This window comes from Grus americana, chromosome 2 (assembly GCF_028858705.1).
Source record: "Grus americana isolate bGruAme1 chromosome 2, bGruAme1.mat, whole genome shotgun sequence".
Classification (NCBI taxonomy): Eukaryota; Metazoa; Chordata; class Aves; order Gruiformes; family Gruidae; genus Grus; species Grus americana.
The window spans coordinates 6,040,421-6,052,895 of NC_072853.1; the positions used below are offsets into that span (position 1 = coordinate 6,040,421).

The 12,475-nt window shown below is 42.2% G+C and overlaps 1 protein-coding gene across 4 annotated transcripts in view; it reads left to right on the plus strand.

The window, feature by feature from the left end:
- Positions 1–12,475, plus strand: part of COL22A1 (collagen type XXII alpha 1 chain) — a 268,249-nt gene that overhangs the window by 163,553 nt on the left and 92,221 nt on the right. For all 4 annotated transcript variants that reach the window (XR_008576049.1, XR_008576050.1, XM_054818065.1 and 1 more), the window contains exons 25-29: positions 7,299–7,352; positions 7,740–7,793; positions 8,782–8,839; positions 10,284–10,333; positions 10,735–10,770. Coding sequence is in view for 2 of the 4 variants with exons in the window: in XM_054818065.1 (XP_054674040.1) it covers positions 7,299–7,352; positions 7,740–7,793; positions 8,782–8,839; positions 10,284–10,333; positions 10,735–10,770 (252 nt within the window). In the remaining 2 variants the exon portion in view is untranslated. The remainder of the gene's footprint in view (positions 1–7,298; positions 7,353–7,739; positions 7,794–8,781; positions 8,840–10,283; positions 10,334–10,734; positions 10,771–12,475) is intronic.

The following is a 12,475-nucleotide window of genomic DNA, read 5'->3' on the forward strand; positions in this document are numbered from 1 at the left end:
TCTCTGTAACTTTTTAAAAAAAAATATATGCATGTGTTAGCAATTTTATAAATGTATCTGAGAAAATTGCTGACATAGCATTAAGTAATTTTCCTTTCCTCACAGGCTAAATAAAGTTAGCAAATTTTATGTTAATTAAAACTGCATATAATGCTAGCCCCATCGAGGGATACTTAATTTGACTGTTCCTCCAAGCTAACTGTAAGAATGGAAAAATATTGTTCCTATTCCTGCAGTGACACTCTGTTCTGGACATATTACTGCACATTTCTGTATTTCTGTTTGGAGAAAGTGCTTACATTCAGTTTGTGACAAAACTACTTTTCAGCTTAACAGCACTTTTTTTGACATTAGATTTTTTTAAGCACTTTATCAGCATTATTTTTTTTCTTTATCAGACTATGCCCCAAAAATACCCAAGTAGAAAAGTGGTTTCCTTATGCTGTAGTTACATGAATATTCTTCCAAGTTGTGCATGGAAGTCTGTGTCACCTGTTCCTGTGCTATCTCCATGGCATTGAGGACCAACTGATTTGAGTTGGCCATACATAAACTGGATTAGGACAATAAAATAACCTTCCTTTCCTCTGCTACTTTAAATTTAAATATACTTTCAGGTTTTGACATGATTCCCCCCACTGATAGCTGTATGGACAAAAGGAAGGAGTGGATATAGGAGCTGTAGAAGGCACATTGTTGCTGAAAGAGGTATAAAAGCCCATCTGAAGTTATCGTTGGGCTTTGTCAAGAAAAATAGTTGCTGTCATGCTCAGTCCAACTGAGAAGCCACAGAAGGATCAGGCAGCTGTGCAAGGGAACAAACCCAAGGGCTACTCCAGAGCAGGGTCAGCAGATCCAGTGATGAACCGCACTTGAGATGATGTCAGTCTGACTTTCAAGGACTATTGACTGAGTGTGGTCACATTTGAAAGTTAACTTAAGTGTCAAATCCTGAAGCAGCAGCTAGGACATGACTTCTCAGCTAGCATGGGGATGTTTTGTGACAGTAGGGTAGCCCTAGTTTTGCCTCTGTCCTTGCACACACCAACTCAAACTAAATTTTAATCCAAAAAGATTTAGGGTAGACACTCTGGGTCTTATTTCCCCTCTGGATATGAATGATTTTCCTGCAGCAAGGACACAGACATCTGAACTCATAATGTGTTTATGTTGTTGTTATTTATTTGTACTATTATAGTTTCCAGGAACCTTAATCATGGGCCAAACTTCTATTGCAGTAGACTGTTCAAATGTAGACTGAAAAATGAGCATTTCTGTAAAGCACTTTCAGTTGAAATAGATGGATGGGTACCAAGCACGGGAAATGAGGCTGTGCATTTCTGCATGGTCGCCCCAGATCTCGGTATACCTTGTCTATCCCATCACCTGTTGATAGGAAGAGTTCAGAGAAGGGGCTGAAGGCAGCTGATGAGGTACCTTTGCAAAATACTTTTCTAGGCATGAGAGGTACCCTGAGGAGGAAGATCTGCAGTTAGGCAGTGTACGCTAGGTGAACCATGAAGGCTGTGTTTGCAGGCCCAGTAGAGAGGGGAGCTGATGCCCCAGTGCTAACCAAGGGCTCAGACACTCTGAGCTGTATCACTGAATTACCAGGGCTGGGATTCAGCTCCAACTGCAAGCACTTTTTGGGTTAAAGATGGAGATGCAGATGTCTGAGCTCCTGTTGATTAAGATCCAGTTAATATAATCAGTGGACCCTGAAGCTCTCCTAAAGCAGGTACCTACAAATGGTCCACTGGGCCACTCTCTAGATTCCCTGAGCTGAGCAGGTATGTGCTGTCCAGCTGTGAGATAGCAAAACAAGTCAAAACTCATTGAGTTTTAAACAAAAATGCCATACCTCACCCTTGCGATATCTCTGATCTGTTACTGAGGTTTACCTTATGCTAGATAACCTTGTGGTATAACTAAGAATTGCGAGGAAGGCCAGTACAAGCTGTACCTTTTATGGTCACGGCTGACAGTGATTTAATTAGTATAGACTTGTCCGTAGGGTGTGAGCTCAAGCCCAGCTTTTCTGAAGTAATTCAGAAAATAAATTATATCCTTTGAAATGCGTGGTGTCCTTAACGTCCTTTTTATAATGCAAGTTAAGACTGCAAAATGTAAGAAAAGGATACAGGCCCCAGCTGCAAAGCTCAGATTGAATTCAAACTATGCCAGTGCTGCTTGAAATTGGAAGATATTGCTCAGAGCTATCTTTAAGAAGATCTATAACCTTAACAAAAGTAAAGAAAAAAAAAAGTCTTCACCTGTGCAGATCACTAATAGTACTGAAACGAAAGACGATAAGGGAGGTTTTTTTGGTTGTTTTTCTCATTTGCTGCACTGACTCAGTAAACCAAATCAAAGCGAACACATAGGGAAATAAATCTTCCTCTGTAGACAAAAGAGATCATGTCCATATCTTACACTAAGTGATGAAATTAAACAAATACTGCCTTTAACTGGAAGCAAGAAATTCTCCTGGAGACTGCTATGTACAAAGTCAACTTTATTCAGTACTTTTACAGAGCTGGAAAGACAGTTCAGAGAATCTTTGTTGAAAAAACTTTGGTTTTAAAAATAATGTTGGCACTCCAATTACAGTGCCACCTGGTGAAATAAATGGAGACCTCATCCGCTTACGAATTATGGCACTATCAATGAAGCTGACCATAGAGCATGCATCATAGGTAAATGCTCAGATCTGTTGGCTCTTTAGGCTTTTGGTTTTCAGTGTCATCAGCACCAGCCTCTTTCTATATCCTCTTATCTTTGTCTTGGTTTGTAAGGCAAGATTTAAGCAAAGAGAGCAATATGGCTCTCTAATGAAGTGTTACTGAAAATAATTCGCGGTAGTTGTGGTGGTGGATAGCGTAGTGCCCAGGGTGAGAAATGAAGAGCAGGTTTGAGGAGCTGACCCCAGAACCCACTTAGATGCATCAGATGAGAAATAAAGAGTTGGAGTAGCAAGGGATGTAGTGAGACACATGGGCTGCTCCACAGAACTAGCTGCAGCAGCCTCGTTTCTGATGGGAGAGAAGTGGAAATAAAGGGGAGACAGTGCAAAGCCATCAGGAAGGGTCTGTGGCGACTTTCTGATAGGTGAAATTACAGGGAATAATTGGTTTTGAAGTGGAGACAAGCAGACACTGGAGGGGAAAGGCTGTCAGCACCATAGTTAACGCATTTTGCTATCACTGTGGCAGCAGACAGGATGCTTCTGCATGTCCTGGAGGTTCTGCTCATTCATAAAGCTGGCACACTGCCTAAAATGCCGAGACCACAGTCTTTTTTGACATGGGTTAAGGGCTTATCTAAGCCTTTCTCATAGTGTAAGAGAATCCAGTCATCGGCGTGGAATACTTATGCAGAAAATATGTCTGTGCAAGCTTTGCCTCCAGAGACAGATATCTGGAAAAGCCATCAGATTTCAGTTTCCATCTTGGAATGGCATTTGTTCACCTCTCTCTAAAACATAGCCACCCCTTCTTTCATGGAAAAGAGATTTAGGCTAAGCAATCGACTGATGTCACAGACAAAGGTTTTTGTTCCTTTTCAGAGCTTCCTTAGGGAGCACAGAACCAAAATCTTAATAGCTCTGCCTTTCCAAGCCTGTCTTTCAGCAAGGTACACACTGGAAGAGGAGAGCATCCTTTAGTGGATCCTGGAGGAGAGGCACAGCTGTTCCTCCAATATGGAGAGTGTCAGATTTCTTTCCCAAGAACTGTCCCTGCATTACATTGTCTAAGGATGAAACACAAGCCTGAAAAAATCCACCCCCACCCCCAATGTTTTTGAAAGGTGTCCCACCCCGTGACACACACCCCCCTCTACACACTATTTGGATTTTAATGAACATTTGAAATCTTTTTGTTTCAAAAGAACAGTTTGAAAATACTTTGGTTTAAATATTTTGAATAGAAGATCCATGTTTTGCATTTGTTTTCCAAACTGAGTTTGTGTAGTCCTGTTTTAGAATAAAGTTTTCATATGTCAGTTTTTGCCTCAGCGTGTAGGAAGCACACATCAGAGTCTTTATCAGCCAGAAAAAAACCCACTCCATGATTACTTTCTTCTAGATCAGAGTTTTAAAGGGTCAACAATGGGGACTAGATTTGGGAAAGGGACTCAACTCTGTATGATTCATCAAATGATCGTTGAAAATGGTGATCGGTAAATCAGGTACTTATATCTGGATTTGGTTACAAAAGGGAAGCAAAGAAAACAGCGTGAGATTTTGGGGTTAAGCTTTACAGGCTGTCCTGCTGCTGCTGTTCTATGAGTTTTTTTAAATCACAAATAAATGCTGTCAGTTTGATCCTTTCTAAATACTTGGAAAGAATAGTCCTTGCTCTAAAGTATACTCAGAAGTCAGGAGAAGGGCTACAATAACAGAAATTTCTATACAAGTGAAATTTATTTGCTCTGGACAGTAGCAAAAGGGAGGGCTCTATAAAGGACATGTATGATGTATTTCTGCAACTTCCATGTGATGGTGCCATTTTATTTCTCTGTGCCCCAGTCACTTGCTGTAGCCCAGGCTGCAGAAAGCAAGAAATCCAGTAGAACAGGAGATGTACTGGTGTACACAGTCAGCTGGAGCAGGATCTCAGCATCTTGTGCACCTCCCAGGAGTACTGGTGGTCATTACGTCAAGCTGTTCTTTCTACGGCCATCACAGGCAGGCTTTTATCAGAAGAGCTTTCCATTAGTGTGTGTAACATTTATTGGAGCAACATGTGGTGAGGCTACCTGAGTAAACTAGTCTTGGGCATGATGTCCTGGATGATTGCTGTCACAGAGAGCAATGAAACTGAATTATTAGTGGCAATTTAGGGTAAGGATCAGTGTGCTTCCATTCCAAGACTTATGGTTGCAAAGGTTATTGTGGCCCAGAATATAGAAAGTTTAAGAGAATATTTGGACATTATCTTAGATAGGAAGAATATACTAGGAGAAATAATTGGGATGAGGAGGATGTAGCACCTCATGTTTCAGGGATTCTGCTGGTTGCTTGAGTAAGACTTTGCTTTTAGGGTGGATTGACCCCCGACTGTACTGTGTAGGGTAACTTGCATCCTATCTGGGGGATTCTCGGGCTGAGACTGGGTGCAGGCTGAGGTTTTTCACCTCTTGGTAGAAGGTCCCTGTTGTAGGGCCATGGAGAATATGTGTTTGATGGTGGGAGGTGGTTCATTTATTGGCAGAGGGAGAGACAAAAAAAAAAAAAATTAGGCTTTTAGGGAGGAACCAATAGAATTGACAAGGAAAATCTGCAAAGGTAAATTTTGCACTTTCTGTCCTGCATTTGTGCATAGTCTGTTCTGCTGCTGAATCAGTTTGTTGTATTTCTAAAGGTACCTTTGCCTTCTTTCCTGGTATTGTACCCACTCTTCATGGAAGCCCCTTCTTGGAGCCCATACCTTCTGCAAGGCCCTTCAGCAATGCCATGCTTGTAGAGATGGAGTAGGGCCAAGGAGAACTTCCAGGTCCCTGGTATCTGAGGTCACTCTATCCACTAGTGTCTGCAGAGTAGTATTTTCTCGTGTGCTGGGCAAATTTGGACTGTTGATTCTCTTCTTTGAATGGTGAAGCCTTTTTTAAGTAATGATCTCAACCATGTGTCTCCTGATAGGACTAGAGCTCCTTAACTGCAGGATCACCCTGCAACAGCAGCTGAACCAACTTCCCCAGAAGCCGATGCAGGGCTCCCCAGGAATTATGTCAGCGGCATCAGTACATCCCAAGGCACAACTTTGTGGAGATTTTTTAATTGTACTCACATTTGAGACACTCTGCAAATACTAATGTTGGTGGTGGGATGACTCCATGTCTGTTCTGAATTGCCATGAAAGCAGATCATGGGATCCAAGTGCACCCTCAGGTCCCTTTTTTGGTCGCTTTGCCCCATCTATTGGTGAGAGGCTGTCTTCTCTTCTGGCTGAATTTTACAAGCGTATTTATTCTAAAAAGACTGCATATCTGCTACTATCTCTGTCAAACCATGCCACAAATAACTCCTTGTCCTCATGTTTCTACACTGTTTTCTTCTCTTCAGCTACATTTTTCCTTAAATGTGAAATGCTAATATTGATCCATGAATCGTAATGCGTTAATCACAAAAGCTGTGCTTTGTGATAATGAATGGTGACACAGGTCTAGCAGGGAAAAAGCTGACTGGCCATTTTCTATCTTGTATCAGTTGCCCAGTTTCAATTCTTTACATAGGGTCTGGGTGGGAGTGGGCTGTTGTTTGTTGGTGTTTTTTTAAGTTCAAACACACCAGAACTCCCCTTATGCTGAAAAGTGAAAATGAATGAAATCATTGTGTTAGAAAGACAGAGACAGCCAGGGTAAAATTTCGACTCAGATATTAATTTCTCACATCCATCCTCGTGTTTCTTGCTTAGGTCCTGATCCAAAAAATACATGGACATATGCTTCATTCTGAGCACAGGAGAAATCCTGTCTTGTCTACAGTGGATTCTGGAAGTAACAAACACCTCTCCACCTGTTATGATCTGTTGAGTATAGAAACAAATTTTCTCAGCTAGGAAGCCAAATTTAACTATTTGCTCAATACACAAAAAATAAATGCCTTGAAAATTGGATGGCTATTGAGAAAATATTTTCCCTAAGAGAAACAGCTGTTGCAGGGAGATGAGTAAGAAAGGCTGTTAGGACATTTCCAACTGAATGTATGCATCGAAGTATGAGTTTGTGAAGATTTTTCATTATCAACAAGGTTAATGAGCACTAAAATGGTGGTGCATTTGTTTTAAAACACTTGATACACTACGTTGTTTCTCCATACTCTTGGATTCACATTCTTAACACCCCCCCCCCCCAAAAAAAAAAGCCCCAACTACAAGCCTATTCAATTCATTAGTTACTTCAGAGATCTTTTTGCAGAGGTAAATTGTTCACTATGAAACAACATTAATCAAGATTAAATTAGGCTGGATGCTATAAGGGAACCCACTGGACAAGCTTTGTGTTGTACGTTACCATCGATGGCCTTCAACTCCTCCGTCTCTTGTACTGGAGTGGAGGATGGAGCTCACCTTGCAGCAATAGTAATTAGCGGCTTACGTGGGAGTTTCTGTTCTGCACATGAGCATGGTTCCCAGGGAGCTCAGCTTCGCATCTTCCATTTTTTTTATACAAGTTAACGAAACAAATCTCAGTGCTTTTGTTGTTTCAAATAGGGCCCCGACTGCACAGGGAAAGACCTGAGGCTTTCAGCCACTATCAGAGAGTTTAATAAACTAGTTTTTCTTCCTCTTTTACAGGGACCTCCAGGGCCCCCAGGCATTGCTGGACCTCCTGGACCACCTGGAACACCAGTAAGAAAACAGGCTTTTTTATATTTTGCCTTTTTTTTTTTTTTTTAATATGAAGGAGAGAAAAAAATAGCTGGGGAGAAGTTTAGATCATGGGTTTCAGTGGGAACTGAGTCAGGGCCTCCGGCAATGTATATTTTCTCTTGTATTTTCTCACTGAAAAGCCACAGCTGGTCCTAGAGGACAGCTTCTCTGCTGAGCGTTGGAACCACATCAGTGCTACCCAGGGATAAGTCAATGTCTGCAGGACTCCTCATGGCAGAGACCTGACTGCCGTGGAAGGGAAATTTGTGTTTAAATTGAAAGCAGCAACTTCCATTGAGGTAGCTGCAAAGGACAGAAATACTGATTTATTTTTTTGTTTTGTTTTCTTCTGGTCTCATTTTTCAGGGACTGCCAGGAGAAATGGGAGTTTCTGGTAAAACTGGACCACCAGGACCAGCTGTAAGTGTTGAGGAACTGCTTCCCTTGCCTCCATGCTCTCCATGACTTCAGATAATTTAATTCTCCAGTCTTTGCTTCGTTTCCCACAGCTTGTCTGCACTCAAGGTTTTAATGTGGGCTCCAACACTGTTGCCTTTAATGCAGATGTTAGCCTCAGATGCCTTTTGTGAACAAGAATTTTACCAGATGCAGCTCCACTATTCCTACACATTGGGACCATGATGTTTTCTTTTTATACCTTTCAAAAGTAATTTTGCATTTGGCAAGATATTGTTTTTCCAAACCTGGAGTTTCCTGAATCAGGCCAAAGACTTTACAATTAAAATCTCAGATATAGCAGAGCATAGCAATTTCTGTTGGCTGTTACGTCAAGAAAGTTTAATTATGAAATAATTTAGTATTAAGAAGTGCCACCTGCAGCCTGCAGTGATTGGGGATTGACTGACACTCAGAAAGGGGACAAAACTTTTTCTCACCATTTTAAATGCATTACAGGAATTAATTTTAATTCTTATCTTGCTGAACAATTCTGTCATTATGTGTTGAAAATTTAATTTTAGGAATCTATGTATTGTATAAGAAATTACCAATATTTAAAAGGAGAAATAGACTTTATTTTTTTTATAGCTAGAGATAATAGAGACTTATAGAGAATGATAAGTAAAAATGTAATTTTTAAAGTTAGTTAAAAATCCACAGTGCATAAATGCTCTCTACTGTGTTTTGTCTGGAACAACACTGACATCCAGTGGTCGTTCAACAAAACTGGGATACTGGAAAGAGGGCTGAGCAGATAAATGCATTGTGAGAACTTTTTTATATTTGGAGTCACAGTAGGGAAAAAGTCAAAACAAAATGCATGAGGTGCTGCTTCTTTTCTTAAACTTTGGTCAGTGGCAAGAGGGACGAACTGAGCGTGCTTGTGCTGAACTTGCTGTTAATGATTTAAAGAACAGGTACTTACAGCTTATGATTTTCTCTCGGTTAGGGGTTGCCTGGCAAAGATGGATTCAATGGGCTTCCTGGGCTTCCAGGTCAAAAGGCAAGTGACATCACATACACTGGTATTAAGCTGCTTACCTGGGCAGCTTATCTGGGTGAGCTAGCAAGCGTAAGTGGGAAGGGGGGCACGTCTCCAGAGCCAAACACCACCTCACTAATCCCACGTCACTGAGCCACTGGTGAAACTCCAGGGCCAAGTCAGCTGCTGTGATTACACTGTACTGAGTCATTACGAAGATGGAGCTGGTTGTAAATATAGCAGGGGTGAGAGATCCTCTTCCAGTCTTCAACTACTGGCAAACTATTTGGCAAACACAGGTGAGCTTGCAAACAGAGAAGCTTCTGCTGTTGCTCAGGAAAGCCAGTGACACTGGCAGATCAAGGCACGTGTCCAAGGCACAAAGAAGAAGAACAAAAAAGTGTGGCAGGCTCCAAAGATGTTCCTGTCTTTCCTCCCTGAAGGGCTGGAAAGAAGAGATGCCATCCACCCAAGAGTTCTGTAGACCTGTGTGGCAGAAAGACGGTTCTTCATTATTTCCTACTTCTTATGCCCCATTTGAAAGTTCCTACAAATGGCAGACTGGGAAGAGTTGTCTCCTCTGCTGTCTCTGCAGTGGGAGAAGGGAGATAGGAGATTTAGAGGTAGTCAACACTCTGGTTGACTTGCCATCACTGTGTCAAAGAAATTGGCCATATTTTGACTATGAAGGCCAAGCTAGGCTTTGGTGATGATGACACTGTATTGGGGTAAGGATAACAGCTATTAACCATCTACTGCCTTGGATTGCATCGGCAGTGGTGGTCTTGCTTCTGATACTTGAACACTATGACCCCTACTCGTTCCAATAGCGCACTACATTTATACTTGCCTCTCCCACTGACTGCTTGAGCCCAGGTCTAGCAGAATACCCAGCTCCCATTTATTGATGGACAAAGATTTTTGGAGCCTATAACAAATTTCTGAGACTACATAAATCTTTGGACCTTATCCACAGCCCTGTGTAGTACCTATTGCACTTCCCACCTATGCAGTGTTTCAGCTCTTAATCCACTGCAGCCTCTGCTCTCCATGCTGACACCACCCACCTTGAAAGATCAGTTTCAAAGTATTTACCTAAGAGGCCCAGTGGTCTAGGTCCCAATCCCACAATTATTATTTCTTTTTAGCAGAAATAATGTAGGCTTTCTAACCTCATACAATTTGAAGAAATTGAATAGAGGTTATGTTGTTCAGATAATTCAGTATGGACATCTTTAATGTAACAGTGGTTGAGTTACTCCAGAAATATTCCAGTAGGGTGATCAGTGCTAGAGATGTTTTTGCAAACACATGGAAAAATATTCCAGGAAACGTATCCTCACGTGGCTCCATTTACATCCTCAGACTGATACTTGGGATGTGAGTCAAAATATTCCTCACCATTGACTGCAACATGCTGCACTACCAGAGGAGTTTGTATGTTAACTTCTTGTGTTCCCTGCAGGGAGAACAAGGGGAAAAGGGTGAGGAAGGCTTTCCTGGAAAAGCTGGCCCTAAGGTAAGGTATTTTATTTCATAGTTTGCTGTAGCCATTAAGTCAGTCACGGCCTGATTTTGGAAGGTCTTATAGTGAAGTTAGGAGAGTAAGATTCCTCTAAAGTTGGAGGCATAAGAGGATGAGCAGATGTGGCTCACTGCCTTTCTTGATTCATGGTGTTCCAAAATACCAAACCTTGTTTGATGCTCCTCTCTCAAGTCTACATATGTAGGGAGATCTGACCTGGCCCCTGCGTTGGGTCCCTGTGGTCTGGGTTCCCAAGCCATCAAGAAGGCAATTTATGGGAAGCAGCTAGAAAAACATGGGCCAGGACCATAGGGGACACACTTTACTAATGAGAAAGTGTTCTTACAAAAGGGTCGGGTCCTTGCAATGTTAAAGGTTTGCTTTTGTTTTTCCAGGGTGAACCGGGGAGCCGTGGCCAACCTGGTGAGCAGGTGAGCAGGAAAAATAGTCTTAATAGCAAGGCATACCTGTCAGACTGCATGCAATAACAAAGCCATTTGCCAGTATAAGATCTGTGCATGTCATTTTCATCTGCAATTGAAAATGCAATAGATTAGTGGATGAGACTCATGGTAGGGCAGAATAATGCAAAAATTCCAGAACATAAATATGCTAAATCAAATTATTCATTAAATCCTGAAAGATTCAATCATCTTGTTCCTGGTGGATAAGGAAGAAAAGGAAGGCAGAGTGGCTTAAAAGTGCTTGTTTTCCTTCACACCTCACATTAACCCAGGGTGCTGGTTCTAGAAGATGAGGAACTTGTTTGTAACTGTATGATGCAAGGGGTGAGGGTGTCATTTCTAATTTCTAAATGCTTGCTAGGAAATAACCCCAGATAACTGTTAGAAGTTACACAGTTACCTTAGTCTTTTTGTAATAGGATTTGGGCTTCAGCAGACAACTGGTGAACTCAGTGAAGAACCTGGGAAATGTCCTGGGATTTCCTAAAGCACACAGCTGCTAGAGCCCAGTCAAGACCACTAACCGTAGATGTTAACATTGTCATCTGCATGCTACTTGTCAACTGTAGTATGAAAATCAGTAGAAAGAGAAACCTGTTTAAGACAGAGTCTTGTATCTCTGGCATATGCCTTTGGATTTTGGGGTACAGAGTATACACCAGCAATGGAAGAGTCTCAGAGCCTCAGTCTTCTTTTACTCCTACCAGTCTCAGTCCAGTCTTCTGCTATAAAGATGAAATGGGAGAATGGCCATGACCTCTGCTGCCATGTTGTCTTGGTTAATAAAGCAGAACATGCACCATCCATATCACAAACTGGGCTTAGAGGGAGTAAGGGAAGAAGGTGTCCATAAGCAGTCTCATATAGCAGCTCTCCATAAGTTGTGGCAGTTTCTCCATGACCATTAACTTTTAGGAATTGCTAACTAATTTCCCCTATTTGTAAGGGTGTCAGGGTGAGACCCTCTGCTGTTATGTGTCTCTTGAAGGAGTAAGGTTCCAAGTCCAAGCTACAAAGTGAGGTTTATTAGGATAAGGCACTTAAGTGGATAGCAATTACACCACCCTGCGAGTGGGGACTATTCTGCTTTTATTCCAAAATTCCTTCTAATCTGCCTAAGAGGCTCTGGGGAGCCATTACAGCAGCCTCCAGTACCTGAAGGGGCCTACAGGAAAGCTGGAGAGGGACTGTTTACAAGGGCTTGGAGGGACAGGACAAGGGGTAATGGCTTTAAATTAAAATAGGGTCGATTTAGATTAGATATTAGGAAGAAATTCTTGACTGTGAGGGTGGTGAGACACTGGAACAGGTTGCCCAGAGAACTCATGGATGCCCCCTCCCTGGAAGTGTTCAAGGCCAGGTTGGATGGGGCTTTGGTCAGCCTGGTCTAGTGGAGGGTGTCCCTGCCCATGGCAGGGGGGTTGGAACTAGATGATCTTGAAGGTCTCTTCCAACCCAAACCATTCTATGATTCTATGAATTCGCAGGAAAGCATCCTTACCTGGCGTCCCAAGTAAGGGGAGAAGATCACTATAGTGCAGGCCAGCCGTTCCTCAGGAGCGCTCCATTGGGCTCTTAGGGAGTGGTTTCTGTACGCTTTCCATGGGTCCTGTGGTCACCACCCAGCAGTGTCATTTCGCTGTTGTCGGGCAAACAAACTGCCAAGCTTGCA